The 21,893-nt window shown below is 32.1% G+C and overlaps 2 protein-coding genes across 3 annotated transcripts; one reads left to right on the top strand and one right to left on the bottom strand.

Moving 5' to 3' along the window:
- Positions 1-180: 180 nt before the first annotated feature.
- Positions 181-974, top strand: LOC115883037 (transcription elongation factor SPT4). Its single transcript, XM_030901311.1, has 4 exons — positions 181-366; positions 425-531; positions 591-646; positions 775-974. Exons 1-4 carry the CDS (start codon positions 298-300, stop codon positions 891-893), a joined length of 351 nt encoding a protein of 116 aa, XP_030757171.1. The 5' UTR covers positions 181-297; the 3' UTR covers positions 894-974.
- Positions 967-20,857, bottom strand: LOC115883036 (late embryogenesis abundant protein At3g53040). 2 transcript variants are annotated; one of them, XM_030901309.1, is made up of 5 exons: positions 20,512-20,857; positions 3,826-4,008; positions 2,024-3,766; positions 1,592-1,854; positions 967-1,534 (listed from the first exon to the last, which is right to left on the bottom strand). In XM_030901309.1, the coding sequence occupies exons 1-4, from the start codon at positions 20,534-20,536 to the stop codon at positions 1,595-1,597; spliced, it is 2,211 nt and encodes a 736-aa protein (XP_030757169.1). In that variant the 5' UTR covers positions 20,537-20,857; the 3' UTR covers positions 967-1,534; positions 1,592-1,594. The 2 variants fall into 2 exon arrangements, with proteins under 2 accessions (XP_030757169.1, XP_030757170.1); XM_030901310.1 differs by lacking the exon at positions 20,512-20,857 and adding an exon at positions 10,137-10,385.
- Between the last annotated feature and the right edge of the window lie 1,036 nt (positions 20,858-21,893).

Here is a 21,893-nt window from a genome sequence, read left to right on the forward strand (position 1 = left end):
AAAACATAACCAATTCGATTGTCAAACATATGTCGTCGATTTGTCAACTGTCAGTTAAAAAGATGATCTGTGGTCAAATTTGCTGATTACAGATTCAGTGGTCAATATGTTAGCAGCTAACGGCGAAAATTTTAAAAAGAATTTTTGGTTAAAGCGTCAAATACTTAAAAGAGGAGATTGACAGGTTCGGATTCTAACCTCAATATTTTAGTAATTTTTGCAATATTTGTTGCACAGATTTGTTGTTTAATACGAGTACGAGTTAAAAGTAAAGAAAATAAGAGAATTTTCCATAAAATGACGCTGGAATCAATTCCAAAAGATCAACGCGGTCTGAGAGCTTGCTTAGTTTGTTCTCTAATTAAGGTATTTATTATACTGTTGCTTTTGTAGTATAGAGTCCCTAATCATTATATTTTCTTAGTCATTAGATCAGTTTGAGTGTGAGGGATGCGATAATTGTGAAGACTTTTTGAGGATGAAAAACGATAAAGATAAAGTTTATGATTGTACAAGTACTAATTTTGATGGGTATGTTGTTTGTTGGTATTTTAAAAGCAAATCTACTGTAGGCATATTATATGTTTTAGTATGATATCTATGATGAGTCCTGGAGACAGTTGGGTCGCTAAATGGCAAAGAATAAGTAAGTATAAAAAGTCTAGCACAGCTTAATATTGAATTATAATATTTACTTGATCTATAATTGCTAATTATAAATAAAATTGTGTTAAATCAGTGTGAATAAGATTATAATGAAAGCCATGTTTTTAGATCGATTTTGTAAGGGTGTTTATGCTATATCAGTGTCTGGCCGTTTACCTGCCGGCATAATAAGAGAAATGAAAAGTCGAGGTATAGTTTATAGACCAAGAGATACAAGTCAAAGATAATCACAGTTAATCACTAATAATTAATATTAACACTTTCTTAGAATGTATATCAGGATCTTTTAATACACACATTAAGTTGCATATATTTTTTTATTTTATATTTAAGCATAACAAATAACAGAAATACAAAAACCTGAATGAATTTTTCCTAATTTAGTATTATAGCAAAGTAACTTAATGTATTATAACAATAAAAAACCGATTATGAGATGTATGTTTTATTCATTTCAGAGAAGTTATAAGCTTATTCTTTAATGAATGGTTTTTTCAGACTCCCCAATATACCTATCTAAGTAACTATATTTTGTTTAGGTAGGAACATCTTTATAAAAAAAACAGACATCTCATATGCTTTGTAAAAACGTGGTGTATACACATACTTAATAATTTATGCCTAATATCAGTGTATACAAACATAGTCTCATACCATTTATTCTCACTAATCGTTTGTATTATCCTACAATCAAAAGTAATAAATAGAAAAACAGAAGAAACAGTATAATAGATTATACAATAGTGTTATAAGTTAGTACAATTTTATAGGCACATATATTGACATGGACATTCTCTTAATATATGAATATATTAAAAATAGTAATATATATATTTCAAGCAAGGAATACAAAATCCATTGGATTCACCTATAAAGAGAAAAATCAAATTAACTTGGTAACAAAAAAATTGCAGTTTAAACGTACCTATTATTTAGGTATAATTCCTTTTCCAAATATGTTTGAGGCTATGTCAGTAACATCATCAATACCAGCATGTGCTCTTTTATTGCTTTCGTCTAAACCATGTGAGAGAGATTCATTCAAATTTTTTCCTGTCTCAGAGAGTTTATTGTCAATTTGGTGACCGGTTTGCCTTAGTTTATTTTCAAGGGATATTTCTGCATTGTGAAGACCAGCATTCACATCTTGGGCCCTCTGGTTGATTGCACTACCAAAAGCATGGAATCCTGTAAATTTATATCATAATTTAGACTTATAGTCATAATGCAACTATACATTTCTGCAAAATTCTGCGAATATCGCTAGTTAATGAAATTAAAAAAAATAGCAATATTCTTTAAGTGCTTTGTAGAAATAAACCTACCCCATACATTACATAACTATTCATTTTCTTACCTGCATTGACGTTTTGTGCAACATTCTGGGCCCCTTGAGCAAGTCGCTGTTTCTCAGCTTCAGCCTCAGCAGCTGTGTTCCTTGCCAAGTTTCTTGCTGCCTCCGCTGCTTCTCTAGCTTTTTGAGCTGCAGCTTCTTCAGCATTTTTTACACTCCTGTCGACGTTTCTCGCAAAATTCTGCGCTCCCTCGTAACTTTCCTTCGCCTTGTTCGCAACAGATTGTTCAAATTGATTTAGTTTATTATCCGCGCTTTTGGCCAAGTTCTGCGCCGCTTGTACTGCGTCTTTAGTTTTTTCCGCTGCTGCTTCTTGAGATTGCTTTAGCTTGTTATCAATTCCTTGTGCAAATCCTTGAGCATCGCTCAAACCTTGCTGTGCTTTCTGCGTAATGACGCTTTGAGTGTCTCTTAATTTATTATCTATGTTTTTAGCCAGATTCTGAGTTGCTTGGGCGGCTTCATTGGCTTTTTGGGATGCAGCGTCTTGTGTTTCTTTTAGTTTGTTATCTACATTTTGCGCAAGGCTCTGTACGCCGCCCTGTATTTTTTCTTTTCCTGCTGTAAAAGCATCAGCTGCAGAATGTTGCGCCTCTTTTAGTTTATTGTCGACAGCACTTTGAGTATTTCTGAATCCGGCGTCAATTCCTCTACCTATATCCAATGCTTTGTTTACAGCAGCTTCTTGGGTGTGTTTAACTTTTTCGTCAACGGTTTTTGCTAAGTTTCCTGCTCCAGTTTGCAAACGTTGTTTCTCAGCTGCAATAGCGTCTGCAGCTTCTTTGGCTTTTCTAGCAGCCGCCTCTTCAGTTTCTCTAACTTTATTATCGATGTTTCTTGCAAGATTTTGTGTTCCTTCGATCGCTTCTTTGGCCTTATCAGCTGCAGCTTTTTCAGCTTGTTTTACCTTATCGTCGACACTTCTGGCTAAATTTTTAGCTGAATCGGCCGCCTCTCTAGCTTTTTGGGCCGCTGCTTCTTCAGACTCTTTTACTTTTGTGTCGACGTTTCTAGCAAAGCTCTGAATACCTTCAACTGTTTCTCTTCCTTTATTGGCTAGAGACTGTTCAGTTGTTTTAGCAAAATTCTGAGCAGCCGCTGCAGCATCTCTGGCCTTCTGTGCAGCGATATCTTCAGTTTGTTTTATTTTGTCGTCAACGGATTTGGCTAGGTTTTTAGCGCCTTCGGCTGTTTCCTTAGCTTTGTTTGCTACAGATTGTTCTGCTTGTTTAAGTTTATCGTCAGCTGATTTTGCTAAGTTCTGAGCAACTTGGGCGGTAGCTTGTTCGGTTTCTTTGATTTTATTATCCACGTTTCTGGCTAGGTTCTGGATTCCTTCCGCACCTTCTTTGGCTTTGTTTGCAACTGATCGTTCGGTTTCTTTGATTTTGTTATCGACGTTCCTGGCATATTCCTGAGCGCGTTCTACAGATTCTCTAGCTTTTCTGGCGGCGGCTTCTTCGGCTTCGCGTACTTTGTTATCGATATTAGAGGCCAAATTTTGGGCTCCTTGAACAAATTCTTTTTTCTTGTCTTCGGCAGTTGCGGCGGCGTTGTGTAGTTTTTCTCCGACTGCTTGCTCAGTTTCTCGAAGTTTGTTGTCGACACTTTGTCCTAGGTTGAGTAAAGTTCCTTGTACAGAATCGTTGGCATTTTGGGCGGTTTGTTGAACTTGGGAATCAAATTGCTTTCCTGCTGTTTGTAGGTCTTCGTCGATGTTTGATTTCGTCTTTCTGACTTCCTTGGCTGGAAAGAAAACATTTTTATAATACACAGAAAATAAATATTTAATGAACTACTCTTACCAGCTTCTTCAGCTATTTTTCTTGCATCACTCTTAGTTCTTTCTAATACTTCGTTGGTTTTCTTCACTTTCTCTTCTACTACATCTTGTACTTGTTCTTCTGCTTCATTGACCTCTTCAACGACTTCTGTTTTCTTTTTTGTAAATAACTGTCCGATCCTGTTTCCAAAGTTTCTTAAAGATGCTGTAAGATAAAACATTAATTAAATTACTTTAATTTGAAAAATGTTTTATTATAAAATTTTGATTAAAATTAAGAGTGCCGAATGGGGAATGTCATCGATCGTCATTTCCAAGCCAACTGGACGCCGTTTTTTTTTATCATACGGTAGGTATATTGTCATATAAAAAAGCTTTTTATTATTATTATAGGTAAATGGTCTCTCCAAAGAAAATATACATGAAAGTTTTCAGCCATTTTAATTCAGTCAAATTTTGTTTCCTGACATTTTCTGGCCTTCGCTGTCGAAACCCTCATCGACTCGCTCGATAGGCTTTATGTAACAAGTTGCAAAAATATACAGGGTATTTAAATAAATACCAGTTTTTCGATAAATTTTTCGACAAAAGAAATTGAATCCATAATTTTATTCATATGTATAACTATAAGACAAAGCGAATCTAACAGAAGTAATTTCTAATACACTAATTTAAACTAAGTAACCATTTTTTGGGAATTTTCAATTTTTTATCAAAAAAAACATTTGTAAAGCAAAAAATAATATATTTTTCCGATGGGGAAATCACTGGCGTATTTTAGTGTACCAACGCAACGCAAGGAATTGCAGGGGAATTGTAAAGTATTTCGCGGAATTTTGGGGTATTTCGGGGAATTTCAAGGGTATTACGTAATATTTCACAAAGTCCCTTTGAAATGTTGACATTTTGGCAAACGCACAAATAAAGCTTGACTAAAATTATTTTTGTTAAAACAGACAGCTTCGGGTTGAAACAGATAATTTCAGTGAATTTAGAGAAATATAGGGGTATTTTAGGACACTTTGAAAACTTTTAGGGTATTCGGGTAATTTCAGTGTACAAATTTTGGCAGTGATTTCCCACTCATATTTTTCAGAATCACTAATCATAATGCATCTTTTAATAAATGTATGTTACCTACCTGGCTTTTAAAAAAAAATCTTTAATTAAATTTTCACAGTACAAATTCAAAAACGGTAAAGAGTATAATCAGTGTGGTATAAACTATTAAATATTACCCTTATACAGGGTTAGTCTTAAATAAATGCAAATATTTTTAGCGGTATTATATTTCGACCCCAGAAACACGTTTATGAGTTTTTTTCGCGAAAAAAAATTGATAACTTTGGAATTTTTTGGAATTTTTTTTTAATTTTTAGTTGAAAGTCTTAATATCTTCATAATATGGCAACATAGGTAGCAACAAAGAATATTATAATTTTGTAAGAACATTAAAATATTCTTTGGTAGTAGATTTAAATTTACAAGAAAGAAAACCCAGAAAAGATCCAGTGGTTCTCAAAATTTAAGCGAAAAATCAAATTTTTTAGAAATTTTAAAAGAAAAATGTCTCGGTTATTTTGGACTTTTTTAAAAAAATGGTAAAGGGAAAATATGTTTCTTTTATCGAGATCTACAAGCCCAGAAAATATTTACACTTATTTAAGACCCACCCTGTATAAATAAGAATATTACACAGGGTGCTCATAGAAATGTGACAGATGTTATATTACGTTATTAAAACTATAAAAATCGATATTCTTAATTGTAAACAGCCATTTTCTTGTTTTTAATTAATTTAACTCTCATATTTTAAAAGCGAATTTACGAAAAATAGTCGTGCCTTTTTTTCAGTATATTTCACCAGTTAATATAAACACCCTGTATATACAACATAATATATTGCATTACCAAGAAATGTTTCTTAGTTGCACTTGTGATAAATGCATTGATAATAAAACAGAAAGCCACTTATTATCGCCGTTCCATCCGGTCGCTAATTCACCAAACGAATCTCTATTTATAGCGGAGTTCTTGTTAGCAAACTCAAGAACCTTGAATCGATATAAGGAGGCTAAATTGACCACCCTGACGTAATACATCAACTATGCATGTAATGGGATATTTTTAAATTTGCCAGTTTGTTTTCATTTTCAATATCTTTTAACAGAATACGGAATACGGAAAATGAATATTTTATTGATATAAGAACTTGTTTTATATGTATTGATATTGGATGGATATATTTATGTTAGATATACCAGGAGATGAAAAAACAGAATATATTCAGTTTATTCAAAATTCAAAATTTTTAGACATATTGGAAATACCTCTGATACTTTAGGTTTATCAGAAATTCTATTCTTTAAGAAAAAAAATATCTCAGCTAAGTATAAATAAGCTATAGTATATCCATCGATAGAATTATGACAGTGGCAGTTGTTGCCTGTCATTTTAACTCAAAATTAAATTGTATTTTCTGTAGATCTTCTAATATCGTCCTTTCGCTCGTTAGACAGACTTCACACAGCCCACACAGTGACAGTACCATATAAGTAATACCTGGTAATACTCTTGTTTGGTTTTGGTATTACACAAGGATAATACTAAACCAAACCAAACCATCCCGTAGAATTTTTTACGTAGAATCCAATGGAGTAACTAGTAACGAGATAATGGGATACCCTGTATATTATTTTTTATATTTTATTTGCGACATTAAGAGTTTTCTAAAAATATAATATACTCTATACTTATTTTTTAACAAAACTTAAAATAAATCTTAAAACCTTAATACCCGACACTGCTAGGGTAGTATGGGTATATTTCAAGAATGACAGCTACCAGCGAAAAACAAGTTACGCCACTGGATTCTACGCGAAAAACTTTGGGACTCAGTTTTCGATAAGTTAAAAGATAAAAGAAATATAAGGGATCCCGACAATGCAACAATTCCAAATTCGCCCTGTATTTCAGAAACTAGAGAAGAGGAAAAACCAGGTATTTCAGGAAACCAGAAAAAAGGGGGATAGAATAATAAAAAAAAATTAAAAAAAGGATAGTAATGTAAAAACCGCATTTTTGTACCTCTGCTCATAAACGAAATCCTCTGTAAAACCCTACAAATCACACGGAAATGGGACACCCTGTACAGACCAGATGTAAAATTTGAAGTAGGTAGAATGTAGAATGGCCGAGGTAAAATTTGAAGTAGGAAAAATAAAAACAAGATTATTAAATTAATTTTTAATTAGAAATTATTTTGAAGTTATTAAAAATAGAAATATACCTATATACTTCTTTTATCAAGATCTACTACCCTTGAAAACATTCTCACTTCTATAAGAATCACCCTGTATTAAGAAATCCATTTTTTTTAAATTTTGTGTAATTTTTAAGGACAATAACAAAATAAATCTGTTTTTGATCTTAATCCTTAGCAATTGTCACCAATTACGCTATCCTTCCTCTAACTGTTAATTAGCAATTTACTGTTTGGTACGATGATGTCATGTCAACACAATAGTTGTTTTTTTATGAACTCGTTTATATACCTTGAAACAGGTAGATCTATGATGAGAACGTTGAAATATAGCGACTTATACTTGTATAAAACCGGTATTTTATTATTATTGTTTAATGTTTAGGAGGTTCCAAAACACGATATTTATGTTTTGAACAGTTTGAAAGCGCGCCGGGGTCTATTTTTAAACGATTCTGCGTTTTAGTTTTCATCATTTTAATCGACCTCTACGACAACACATGAATAATATAACTCGGCAGTTATTTTTATAATAATTATTATTAAATCTGTGGTTACAAGGCAGTGGCGGTAATATGGGAAGGAACGGATCACTGAAGTCATCTTTCTCGTTCTTTAATTGAAAAAAAAAAATAATGTCTCCGTAAAAATACAGGGTAATATTCTTAAGTAGTCTAAAAAAAATTCAGGTATGTTTTTAAGAAAAAAGTTCATATAAACATGGGGTCTAAGTAGTTCCTTTGTGATCTACAGGGGTCTCGCTTAAAATAAATGGTACGCCACTGATTTTTTTTTTCAAAAAAAAACCTTTAATTTGTAGATTGTCAGTACTTTTTTTTACAAAACTTTACAAAATTGATCTTCTGAGTTTTTCTTGTACATCGAAAGCTTTTCGAGAAAAAAAAAACTACATTGCATATCTCAAAATCGCTAGAAAATAAGCAGCATACCTAAAATACATGAATCGGTTGATATACACGAAAACCGGCCGATGTACAAGAAAAACTCAAGAGATCAATCTTATTTTAAAAGGATGGACAATTAAGAAAAATAAATATATTTTCTTAAAAAAGCAGTGGCGTGCTATTTATTTTAATCAAATAATCCAAGAGGGTAACTTCAGTTTACAGTTAATGGGGAAAAACTGCTTTTATACCTGCAGACATAGCAAGAAAATTGAAGAAAATATAAGTAGCTTCTGTTAACACCCTGTAGATCAGAAAGAAAGTTTAGACTTTAGTTTAGACTTTTAAATTCAATAATGTTCAAATACGCTTTTTTCTTAAAAACCTGAGGAATTACACCCTAATTTTTTACTACTTAAGAAACTTAAATAGCAAAAAAATAAAACAGCAATAAAATAAAAATAATATAGAAAAAATGGGACAAATATACAGGAGAAAACATTAAGAAAACCAAATTATTAGTCTAAATAATTAATTCCAGCATTAAATAGATATGAATTTTAACAATTAATTGTAATAAAAATTGTAATTAATATACATTTTGCACACCTAATTATTTTATTTTGCAATATTACAGAAATAGTACAAACTATACAAAATTTTAAAAATATTGTATGCTAAATTAACAGTTTCAATCTACCAGTCAGCGATTTTAGTATTAATACATAGAAGAATGCTTGAAATCATAAAATAAATATTACCAAAACCTTTCCTAACCTTTGAAAAATTCCTAGATGCGCTACTGATTTACGAGCTATATTTTTGGATGAACTGTACCAAAATATATTTGCTCAAAAAATATTTAAGGGTTTAATTAAAACATTAAATATATTTAATAAAATTCCCCTAAACTTCCCGCATGATTACTTTTAGGGTGTTGTATATCCCCTCCTCCCCCTAGAATTAACTGGAGTTTTGAGTTTTGTTTGTTGAGAAGTATATAGAGATAATATACAGGGCACATATAAATAAGTGCAAATATTTTCAGGGCTAGTAGATCTCGATAAAAGAAACATATTTTCTCTTTACCGTTTTTCAAATATTGTTTATTTTTTAAAGCAAGTCTTAAGCCGGCCCCACACGATGTGGTAAACACCTTCCAAATTTGTAAATGAACATTTGCCACATCGTGTAGGAGACACACTTGTCAAACGGACCAGACGCATCGACGGCTTAAGATAACCGAGTTATTTTACTTTGAAAATTAAAAAAAAAATTTTTGCTTAAATTTTGAGAACCACCGAATCTTTTCTAGGGTTTCTTTCTTGTAAATTTAATCTACAATCTATGTTGCCATATTATAAAAACATTATGTTTTTAATAAAAAAAAATAAAAAAAATCCAAATTTTATTTTTTTTGCAAAAAAACCTTATAGACGTGTTTCTGGGGTAGAAATATACTATCCCTGAAAATATCTGCATTTATTTAAGACTCACCCTGTATAACATACTAATTGAAAGTCGAATAATAAAAGAAATCGTAATTCGTAATGCAACCTGAAGTTTTTTTGTGGGTGTTATTTTTTCTGTTTGTTAAACACAGGGGCGTAGTGAAGAATGGGTGTAAGCTTAGATTAAGAATAAAAAGATGTAAGGGCGTTCCAGCTTTCTGTAGTCAAAGTTGACAAATCTTTTTGTCAAAGATAAAGTCAAAATTACTAATTTTCTGTGTTCAACACCGATATCTCAAAAACTATATAATCGTAAAATTTAAGATTTTGATAGTATATAGGGAGAAAGCAACGGTGCTTTCAAATATGTGTCACACAATAAGATATATGTTCATACTAAAAAAAATATTGGAGTAGCTACCCTATAAGCACAGATAATATATAAGTGTTGAGGCGGGGTAAGTGAAAAAGTATATTCCAAATTGGTTCTCCCTCCAGTACCCCCATTGTATTTTTTTGACCGGGCATCCCTTTTTCCACCCACCCTGTATTAATCGCCATTTTCAAAAAAAAATCTAACCCATTCAGGACGCCTCTGAGTCTTAATAATAAAAAAATAGAAAGTAAATTTAATTAAATTCACTATTTTTTTTAATTTAGCTAATAACAGAGATACTGTTCGAGAATATGTTTACAAACTGTCTTAGGTACTTACAGAACATTTTTGTAGCCGGTTAAAAACCAAAATCGCCGGTGACAGGACACGAAGATCCGCTAATTCGTTGATTTCCTGTCCGCGGACACGTAATAACTGTCCTGTTCGCTGAAAACACACCACCGGCAAGACGGGAATATCGATTTCGCGTCGAAAAAGGTTCCACAAAGTCTACGCCGTGACCTAAACCTTCGCCACTACCCACCGCCGCATCTGAATTCCGCGGATAGCACAAACAGCGGCATCGATTGCGATTGTTTTATTCAAGTCGACCTTCAACACCTCAATTACAAACGTTATTTACCTTTAAAAAGTGCCTATTAACGATAAACTTGGATATAATAAAAGGCATAATTTCTACAAATGTCTACGAACATCGCCACTCAAATACAAAACATAAAACATAGAAATCAAAATAATTGCTTTATGCAGCTGGATTTTACAATCTACAGACACCAATGTCACAGTACTTGGGTACAAATTTGACTAACCAATACAAAACACTTTACATTTAAATGAGTTTATCCTAGTTTATCCCTTACCCAGCCATCTTATCCAATAACAACTCAGTAACCATCAATTCGAAGTTGGTCAATGAATGCCTAGAGACACTAAACAAATTATAGAAAGAAAATAAATTGCTCCTGCTCTTGGTGCCAGCCCACCAAGCGATAGAAAGCTAAATGATCTAGCTAGAAAAAGAGCGAACGCTCCACTAACTAGACCGGAACAGTTCTACTTCTCAAGTGGAAACCAACTTAAAGCGGAACTGAAGAACCTGAAAGACTCCATCCGTAATCTGAAATGGGAATCCTCCAACGATCCAAGATATGCACCCAAAGAAATGTCTTTGGAAGAACAGTCTTCGAATTGTTACGGGCCCAAGCAGCATTTGGACGTCGGGACAACGTTGTGTCACGCGACCAAACGTCGGGGCGCAACGTCGGCACAACCTCGTGCCAACCCTAGTCTGCACTAGTTTGGAGAATAATTTTTGGGTCGAAACGACGTTGGATACCGACGTTGGCTAGAAGCCTAATTTAGTACAAACTGCAACGTTGTTTTAAAATCCTAATTCACAGAAATACACAACTAATATGGCGTCTAAGTCGCGTTTTATCCTAAATTGGGATAATTATAGTAAAAATATTACTTTTATGATTTAGTTAGAGACATATGTCAGATGGCAGTGAAGGAAAACAAAACAAAAGTATTTAAGTGTGGAGGATGTTTGAAGATTATAATTATTGAAACACTTTAACCGACTCTGTAACTCGTTACCCAAGGCAAAAAAGTTAAACGCAAACAACTTTATTGATAAAAGTATTGTTTCTACTTTGAAAAATACTAATGGGCCTTAAAATTAAAGAAGTTTTAAAAATTTTCTTGAATTTTTTTTAGTAAAATGAGAATAATTTATTCGCAGTCGAAAAAATTGTTTCCGCGTGTTTTTTAGGGTCAAATATTTCAAGTTAATGTATTCAAAAAGCAGGAATTGCTATTTTAGGAACGAAACATTTCCTTATTTAACAACATGGCGGCTTTCACTTTGTTGTTTTGGAGATTAAGATGGAGTAGTTCGAGTAGTCGCATACTGGACTAATAAAGTCGCAGTTCGGCCTTAACAGGTAGTATACTAGTCGCAAGATTGCCTAATTTAGTCATCCTAGAGTCTAGCTTGTGCCGCCCTCTATAATATAAATAAACGAGGGAGTGGATAAACTATCGGTAATATATGTCGATGTATATTTAAATTTAGTTTTATATGTACCTTTCTTATGTCCCATTTTAATTAAGTTTTTTTATAAAACAAAAACAGCACTGAACTGTCTGACTGAACAGAACAATGAAGTGAAAATTTAAAATTTAAGGTTATGGTTCAATACAGTTGCAAAAAAGGTAGTGACTCGACGTCCTACCAACGTAAGAATAAGGAAATCTAAACAACGTTGGAATTAGTAAAACAGACGACGTTTGCACAACGTTGGAATAGGTCCTGAAACTGACGTCGGAAAACTCTATATTGTCCAACGTTGTAACTACGTTGTCCGAATCACCTAAAGATCACTTAAGCAAAAAAGGTTACAAGACAACGTTTATTCGACGTCCCAGAAGCTTCCTACTTTGCTGTAGTGCTAGTCCAACGTCGGCACAACGTTTTAAAAACGTTTAAATTTATTTTAATACCCAAGGTAGGGAGCTAACTATTTTTTGTAACTAATCCAACGTTGTGATTAGTAAACATGTGGTCGCAAGTCGTGAAAATGCTACTTGGTGGGTTTTTGACAGTGTATCCTCAACGAACACCCCAGTAGATTAAAGCTAAGAAACAACGCCGAATGTAGATTTTGTGGGGAAAATAGGGAAACACCAGAACCTTTCGTGCCATAAACTTTGGTACGACTGATATCGGAGATGGAGAGCTATTCTCTGTAAAACCGTCTCAGATACTGACTTTTGTCAAAGCCTGAGACTATGCGATGAATCATAACTCTATATTTATATCATTTTTCCAAAGATCAAATTCCATTTCTCTAATGTTTGGCAAAATCTTATAAATATAAAGAGTTTGGTTTATTATATACCGAGTGGTTTTGCACTTAGATAAATTTAAGCTTTTTCAAAAGCGAAGTTAATCGAATTGTGCAGTGAACGGCTCACTTAAGTGTTTTTTGTAATAAATAACCAGAGTTCTATGTAGAAAATAATATCTTTTATTTAAATATCCCTCAGACCTTCCAATACCTCAGTTAAAAAATAGTTTGTAACTGAGGCATTGAAGGAATTTCAAACTCATAGTTTACAAGATCTTAAGTATTAACGATATACTTTCTGAGCTACGTACGCCGGTAACTATAATTTTCCTTGGTACGGTATACATTTTGCAACTAAGTGCTTAGTGTCCTGATTTACGATTTTATGTACAGGGTGGGTCAAATTCGACGCTTTTAAATGGAAACACCCTTTTCTATAGGAGATAGACGAAAACTAATATCGGTGTCTGGAGCTCAATTTTCATCAAAAACATGATGGTGAAAACCGCACATCAATATCTGTTACCGTTTAGGAGTTACTATAACTACTGTTTTTCAAAAATGTGCATTTTTAACAAATCGCTGTAACTTTTTTGCTATGGAAAATTTTGCATTTCTATGAAAACATTTCCAAAGCACCTTTTTACATAGAATCTAATGGTATAAGTATATTTTTTTTTAAATTAATAATTTAAGAGTTATCAACAGAAAAATTTATTTTTTATTTGGGACACCCTCTATATTTTTAATTAACCGAAAAGAATTTAAAATTACCTTTCCAAAAATATAGCACACTTGATATTTTGTTATAATCCCCTTCGAAATACAGAATTTTTAAAAGTTCGCCACTTTTAACTAGTAGGCTTTTGACCCCTTATTGATGATATGCCCTTAATGGAACTCGAAACCATATTTTTCCAGCAAGAAGAGGCACCGCCTCAAAGCGCTGAAATTATCAGCAAAGTTTTGCAGCCAATTTCAAGAATAATTGAATAGCTAACCAAGATCCCAGCCGTTGGCCGTCGAGGCCACCTGACTTTAGTGCCCATGGATCTAATCCTATGGATATATTTGCGGAAGAATAAAGGTTCCTTATTCTTCCGTATAATCTAGACAAAAATTAGAAATACTTAGCAATTATGAGAGGGATTCTCTCACCTCCACTGAGTTAAGGAATTCCGCGAGAAATGTTCAGAAACGACCCCGTCTGTCCATAACAGAAGATGATCGATATAACCAAAGTTTACAGAATAAAATATATATAACAGAAGACGGTCGAATACCTGCAGCAAAATCTCATGTCTTGGTTTGCTATTTATTTTTATTGTTATCAGATATAGTTTAAATGTGTTGATGTTGGTTAAATATATTTTAAATTGTTATAAAATTCTGCATCTCTCATAGCAAATATTATTTTCGTTTTAATTGATGCTCACAGCTAGAATTTTTATGCATTACAGCCGGTGCCATTCAAAGCCTACTTAATTAAAGCGGGCAAATTTTTGTATACTCTATATCTCGAAGAGGAATCGAGCAAAATATCAAGTGTGTTATATTTTTGGAAAGGTAATTTTAAATTCTTTTCAATAAATTAAAGATATACAGGGTGCCTCATATAAAAAATCAAATTTTCTGTTGATAATTCTTAAATTATTAATTTTAAAAAAATTATACTTAAACCATTAAATTCTACGTAAAAAGGTGCTTTGGAAATGTTTTCATAAAAATACAAAATTTTCCATAGCAAAAAAGTTACAGCGATTTGTTAAAAATGCATATTTTTGAAAAACACCCCGTAACTCCGAAACAGTAACAGATATCGATATGCGGTTTTCACCATCATGTTTTTAACAAAAATTGAGCTCCAGACACCGATATTAGTTTTTGTCTATTTCCTATAGAAAAGGGTGTTTCCATTTAAAAGCGTCGAATTTGACCCACCCTGTACAGTACGTCTGCTGGATCTGTGCGTATGAAAGGAATGCGGACAAAAAATATTTAAATAAACAGCAATATATTTTATACGTCGACTTGACGAGTACGTCACCGCAAATCGCTCCGCCCACTTATTTTATTGGCTACTTGCAAATTTGTCGAATTTTTATTGATGGGACACGTCGTCTAACTTTTTACGAAAAACATCGAGAGAATATCGTTTCCCCTCTCACGGATACCCCGGAGCTACAGAACGGACAGACGTACTGTAACTCAAATGCCTTGTTCATTTCTGTTAATCCTACATGTTTTTTTTTATTCACATCTAATATAAATAAATGACACTCAGATTTTAGAAAGACTAAATCTGTTTAAAAAGTATTGTAATAAAACAGGCATCTGCTTTACTTGTAAACTTAGGCCAGAATAGCAACATGCTTCCTTCTTTTAATTGGTGTTAAATAATATGAATCATTGATAACGATCTTTGACAAATTAGTCCAATATTTGAAAATGCCGGAAAAATACACTATAGCTGATGCGTATCCAGTTACTGTATACAGTATACAGGGTGATCCGAACTGTATTCCGGAAACTTCGGCAGCATATTCTCCACATAAAAATAAGTAAAAAAGTTCGTATAAACTTATGTCCTAAAATGCTTCGTTTCGGAGATACAGGGTGTAGAAATTTTGGTTTCGACGTCAATATGACTCCTACTTGTAGGGGACGCCACCTACATCTTTTTTAACTGTTTTGAAGAGTAATAACTTTTGACAGTGGTTGGCAGTTTTTTTGACAGTGGTTGGGACTTTGTTCTTGAATTTAACAAGTTTTTTAATAACTTTTCATCCGTCCCTGTATTACACTACTGAGTGAAAAAAATATACATTTGTGTCCTTTTCTACGTAAAAAATGTCTGTAAATTAATAATTTTCGAAACATTCTGATGCCAAGGGTTCAACAGAAGCTGTTTTAAAACTTAAGTGTAAACTGTCAATTTTCTCGAAATTTCGTAATTTTTGAAAAATCGTATTTCAGTTAAAACGAGTTGATACTAAGGTTCTACCGAAACCATGTTATCATAAATTTCCTAAAATATATTGATTATTAAGAATCCAAACATCTCGAGAACGGTTGCTCGCAGCGATTTTTACCAAGAGACATTTTCTACGTAGAAAAAGACACAAATGTATAATTTTTCACTCAGTAGTGTAATACAGGGACAGACGAAAAGTTATTACTCTTCAAAACAGTTAAAAAATATATAGGTGGCGCCCCCTACAAGAAGGAAATATCTCATGTCAAAAAATCCCCGGATACTAATTTTCATTCAAATACTGAATTTAGTTCAGAAATTATTAGGAAAAAATCGAAATAAATATAAAACTTCTACACCCTGTACCTCCGAAACGAAGCATTTTAAGACATAAGTTCATACGAACTTTTTTACTTATTTTTATGTGCAGAATATGCTGCCGAAGATTTCGGAATATAGTTCGGACCACCCTGTATATAAAAGTAGGTATATTTTTACAACAGCCGACGTGTGCTGTGCAAATTAGAATCTTTTATTTTAATACGACCTTGAACACCTCAATTACAAACATTAATTAACTTCGCAAAGGCTTTAAATATTGACAATATACCTAGCACAGGTAAAATATATTCATTAATATATCTGAATTTTGTCTAGAATGGCTTATTACCTCCTTCTTTAAAATGATATTACAGAATAGCAATCACTGGTAGTGATCGATACAGTGACTATGAGTCAAAATGTTACTAGAAACCGATTTTGCAACATTTTTTTGTATTTAGCGGTACAAAATAAAATCACTCGTGTGAAGTTGGCACCCTTTTTTCAAAAAATGAACTGGAATTTGAGAGTTCTGGATAGATTTACAATAGTTCTATAGTTCTTGATAAGTTAGAAAAATAGTTCTGGTTAATTTCGGGAGATATGACATGGGGGTGCCAACTTCACGTAGCACCCTTTTTTTATTCTGGAACAGTTCTGATAGTGGAAATATATTCTAGAACAAGAGTTCTATAGTTCCTGACTATTGATCAAAATAGTTCTATTGTATTAACCAAGATATGAACAAAAATAAAACGGCAGCCTGCGCAGTTTAAATCGATTTTCTAGGTAAAAAATGATTTAAAAAATAGTTCTGAATAGAGTTCTGAATAGCACCCCAAAAGTTCTATAAGATGTACTATTTGATTTTTTAAAAATACCAATAATTAAAAATTTCATTGATGCTCGACTCTATAGATAGACATAAAAATCGACTTTACGAAGGAAATGCAATGTTGAAAAACAGTTCTGAATAGCACCCCAAAAGTTCTATAAGATGTACTATTTGATTTTTTTAAAAATACCAATAATTAAAAATTTCATTGATGCACGACTCTATAGATAGACATAAAAATCGACTTTACGAAGGAAATGCAATGTTGAAAAACAGTTCTGATTAGAGTTCTGAATAGCACCCCAAAAGTTCTATAAGATGTACTATTTGATTTTTTAAAAATACCAATAATTAAAAATTTCATTGATGCACGACTCTATAGATAGACATAAAAATCGACTTTACGAAGGAAATGCAATGTTGAAAAACAGTTCTGAATAGCACCCCAAAAGTTCTATAAGATGTACTATTTGATTTTTTAAAAATACCAATAATTAAAAATTTTATTGATGCTCGACTCTATAGATAGACATAAAAATCGACTTTACGAAGGAAACGCAATGTTGAAAATCAGTTCTGGTTAGAGTTCTGAACAGCACACCAAAAGTTCTATAAGATGAACTATTTGATTTTTTAAAAATACCAATAATTAAAAATTTCATTGATGTCCGACTCTATAGATAGACATAAAAATTGACTTTACGAAGGCAACGCAATGTTGAAAAACAGTTCTGGCTAGAGTTCTGAATAGCACCCCAAAAGTTCTATAAGATGTACTATTTGATTTTTTAAAAATACCAATATTTCAAAATTTCATTGACTCCCAACGTTATGCAGTATGTCCCCGGATTTGAGGAAAATGCATTTTTCATAAAAAGTTTTACTTGTTCTTAAATGGTTAATCCCGTTCATACTTTTCCAAATTTCCATACCGCTTTAGAAAAAATTAAAAAAAAAACATGGAGGTATTATTTAATTTGATCGAAGTCCTAAAAATCAAAAGGCATTTCTATGATAAATACTATAACTTTGACTAAATTCTTTGATGGATGGTTATTATAAATTTTGATTAACGTCATATATTTTGGTCTTTCAAAATATCACACTTTTCGTAGTATTGTACTAAAAAAGATTTGTGCTTCTTTAACATTTCAAAACAGCAAAAAATATGGCTTTAATTAAAAGCTATCAATAACAATCAAAGAATGAAGATGAAATTATATTACCACAGAAACGCGTTTCGATTTTTAGGATTTTTCAACCATATTTTCATGTTTTCTTTAAATTTCTTTAAAACGGTATGGAAATTAGCAAAAGTATAAACAGAATTAACCATTTTAGAACAAGCCAATATTTTTATGAAGAATGCATTTTTCTTTTTTCTCAAAATAGGTCTCATAGAGGTTGACTTTAAGAGCAAAAAATAATATTGAGTAATAGCAAAGTAATAGTCAGACTAGAGTTTTTAATAACAGAAATTTTATAAAAAGATCGAATTACTTTGCATCTATGAAACTTACTATATCGAAAATTTGGTTGGCTCTGATTGATTCTAAATTACGTGGCAATAAAACTGATTAAATGAATATTTATGTAACATGATATATTAATTTTTTCTTTGGTAATAGTTAGGTTAGTTTTGTCACACTGGATATCGTTATTTGGTATATGTGTAACTCGACACCCAAACAAAATACAAGGGCGAGTTTTTCAAGAACTGGCCGATTCGTCCTAATAAAAACAAAGCCAGAGAATTTATTACACAAAGGCTGCGTCTAAAAAATACCATGGGTTTATAAAATATTGAGTCGTTATAAATAGAATATAAAGTATGGAAAGGTATTATATAAAGCGTTCTTGGTAAGAACGTACATATTTTTGTAAGGTTAAATTTGTGATTTAATTATTTTGCCCCTTTTGAGATTAAATTATATTTTATATAAATTTGAAGCTAATAAATACATGTAACTTTGCATTCGTAATATTTCTATTCTCTTGTTTTTCATATAAATATCAAAGAATCTCACACCAGAACTTTTTTCAACATTGCATTTCCTTCGTAGAGTCGATTTTTATGTCTATCTATAGAGTCGGGCACAAATGAAATTTTTTATTATTGGTATTTTAAAAAATCAAATAGTACATCTTATAGAACGTTTTGGGTGCTATTCAGAACTCTAATCAGAACTGTTTTTCAACACTGTATTTTGCGCGTAAAGTCGATTTTTATGTCTATCTATAGAGTCGGGCATCAATGAAATTTTTAATTATTGGTATTTTTAAAAAATGAAATGGTACATTTTATAGAACTTTTGGGGTGCTATTCAGAACTCTAATCAGAACTGTTTTTCAACATTGCATTTTCTTCGTAAAGTCAATTTTTATGTCTATCTATAGAGTCGGGCGTCAATGAAATTTTTAATTATTGGTACTTTTAAAAAATCAAATAGTACATCTTATAGAACTTTGAGGTGCTCCAGAACTCTAACCAGAACTGTTTTTCAACATTGCATTTTCTTCGTAAAGTCGATTTTTATGTCTATCTATAGAGTGGTACATCAATGAAATGTTTAATTATTGGTATTTTTAAAAAATCAAATAGTACATCTGATAGAACTTTTGAGGTGCTATCCAGAACTCTAACCAGAACTGTTTTTCAACATTGCATTTTCTTCGTAAAGTCGATTTTTATGTCTATCTATAGAGTGGTACATCAATGAAATGTTTAATTATTGGTATTTTTAAAAAATCAAATAGTACATCTTATAGAACTTTTGGTGTGCTATCCAGAACTCTAACCAGAACTGTTTTTCAACATTGCATCTCCTTCATAAAGTCGATTTTTATGTCTATCTATAGAGTCGTGCATCAATGAAATTTTTAATTATTGGTATTTTTAAAAATTCAAATAGTACATCTTATAGAACTTTTGGGGTGCTATCCAGAACTCTAACCAGAACTGTTTTTCAACATTGCATTTTCTTCGTAAAGTCGATTTTTATGTCTATCTATAGAGTCGTACATCAATGAAATGTTTAATTATTGGTATTTTTAAAAATTCAAATAGTACATCTTATAGAACTTTTGGGGTGCTATTCAGAACTCTAACCAGAACTGTTTTTCAACATTGCATTTCCTTTGTAAAGTCGATTTTTATGTCTATCTATAGAGTCGTGCATCAATGAAATTTTTAATTATTGGTATTTTTTAAAAATCAAATAGTACATCTTATAGAACTTTTGGGGTGCTATTCAGAACTCTATTCAGAACTATTTTTTAAATCATTTTTACCTAGAAAATCGATTTAAACTGCGCAGGCTGCCGTTTTATTTTTGTTCATAACTTGGTTAATACAATAGAACTATTTTGATCAATAGTCAGGAACTATAGAACTGTTGTTCTAGAATATATTTCCACTATCAGAACTGTTCCAGAATAAAAAAAGGGTGCTACGTGAAGTTGGCACCCACATGTCATATCTCCCGAAATTAACCAGAACTATTTTTCTAACTTATCAAGAACTATAGAACTATTGTAGATCTATCCAGAACTCTCAAATTCCAGTTCATTTTTTGAAAAAAGGGTGCCAACTTCACACGAGTAATAAAATCATATTTTACGCGCGACCATGCAATATAAACTAATTTGCACATTTAGAAAAGCCTTAAATATTAATGAACAGTATGAACACTCTGTAAATAATATATTTACCTGTAAAGTTAGTCCAGAACGACATAATTCCTTCCTTCTGATGTAACAAAATACCTAATCACTAATATCGATCGTTCACAAACAAGCGCGATATTTGAAAAAGCCGGACGAATACACTAGCTGCGAATCAAATCGTTACTAAAGAATTTTTTGCAACAGTCGTGTTAAGCGGCGTAAAATAGAATCAGAATAATTTATTTTAATGCGGTAGCTCGCGTGGGAACAACATAATATAGCTGACTCGTTATAGTGTGGTTTCATCGATATTTTTTCTCTTCAAAGTATTGACCACCACGTTACTTAATAAGATATTTATGCTAAGGTCTGGGCATCGGGTAACACTGCTCGAAGGCAAAGTTAATTTTGAGCTTGGGTTATCAGATCGGCCAGCGTATTTTCTATTAAGTTATTAAAATTTTATTGTCGGTGAGTCATTCAGCGTTTGCTACGCAGTGGTTTGAAGAGTTCATGTTTATTTCTGAGGTGCCTACATAATAAAATACTAGGAAGAAAATGTCCGAATAACTTAAAATAGTTATTTGTTAACTGATTATGATGCGTCGACCTATTCAAATTCGTAAAACTTTTGTAGTTACACATTCTTTCACAAGGGTAATGCAGCATGAGAAAAAACAATAAGGCGATATTATTATATAACTTGGTAATATTTGAGGGGTAGTTTCATCTCGTTGGAATTTGACTTTCGAAAAATCCGTTTGCCAAAAATAAGCTTTTTACGTCAAGCAGTTTAAGCAGAATCGTGGTTAAGAAATTAGCCAACTTTTTAGAACACCCTGTATAATTTTTTAAAAAATTTCAAAATATGTAAAAAAAACAAAATAAATTATGTTTGTCCAAGCGTTTTCCCGAAAGACTAACCGTTTTTTAAATAACAAATATTGTAATATTTGAGAGGCGTTTTCACCCCCTTGGAATTTGAAATTCGAGAAACCCCTCCTTATCGAACCCCTACCTCTACAGTCAATCCGTTTGCCAAAAATCAGCTTTAACAGTCCAGCAGTTTAAGCAGAATCATGATTACTCAATGGTCATATTTTATGAAACACCCTGTATAAATTTATAAAAAATCTTAAAATATGTAAAACAACAAAATAAAATATACGTGTTTAAGAGTTTTTCCGAAAAACTCACCGGTTTTTAAATAAAAAATATTTGAATATTTGAGGGATAGTTTCACCCCCTTAGAATTCGAGTTTCGAAAAATCCCTTCTTATCGAACCTCTACACCCTAAAGTCAATCTGTTTTCCAAAAATCAGCTTTTTACGTAAAGCGCTTTAAGCAGGATCGTGATTAATCAATGACCAGATTTTTCGAAACAGCCTGTATACATTTTTAAAAAATCTTAAAATATGTAAAAAAC

The sequence above is a fragment of the Sitophilus oryzae genome, unplaced genomic scaffold, assembly GCF_002938485.1.
Source record: "Sitophilus oryzae breed Bouriz unplaced genomic scaffold, Soryzae_2.0 scaffold_1802_pilon_pilon, whole genome shotgun sequence".
Classification (NCBI taxonomy): Eukaryota; Metazoa; Arthropoda; class Insecta; order Coleoptera; family Curculionidae; genus Sitophilus; species Sitophilus oryzae.

Bases quoted from the DNA above. Each gene is read 5' to 3' on its own strand.
- LOC115883036 (XM_030901309.1), bottom strand. From the start codon at position 20,536: ATGTCGTTCTGGACTAACTTTACAG. The intron at 3,767-3,825 runs GTAAGAGTAGTT...TTTTCTTTCCAG, and splicing joins AAAAATAGCTGAAGAAGCTG to CCAAGGAAGTCAGAAAGACG. The intron at 1,855-2,023 runs GTAAGAAAATGA...ATAAATTTACAG, and splicing joins TGCACAAAACGTCAATGCAG to GATTCCATGCTTTTGGTAGT.
- LOC115883037 (XM_030901311.1), top strand. From the start codon at position 298: ATGACGCTGGAATCAATTCCAAAAGATCAACGCGGTCTGAGAGCTTGC. The intron at 532-590 runs GTATGTTGTTTG...TATATGTTTTAG, and splicing joins ACAAGTACTAATTTTGATGG to TATGATATCTATGATGAGTC. The intron at 647-774 runs GTAAGTATAAAA...CCATGTTTTTAG, and splicing joins CGCTAAATGGCAAAGAATAA to ATCGATTTTGTAAGGGTGTT.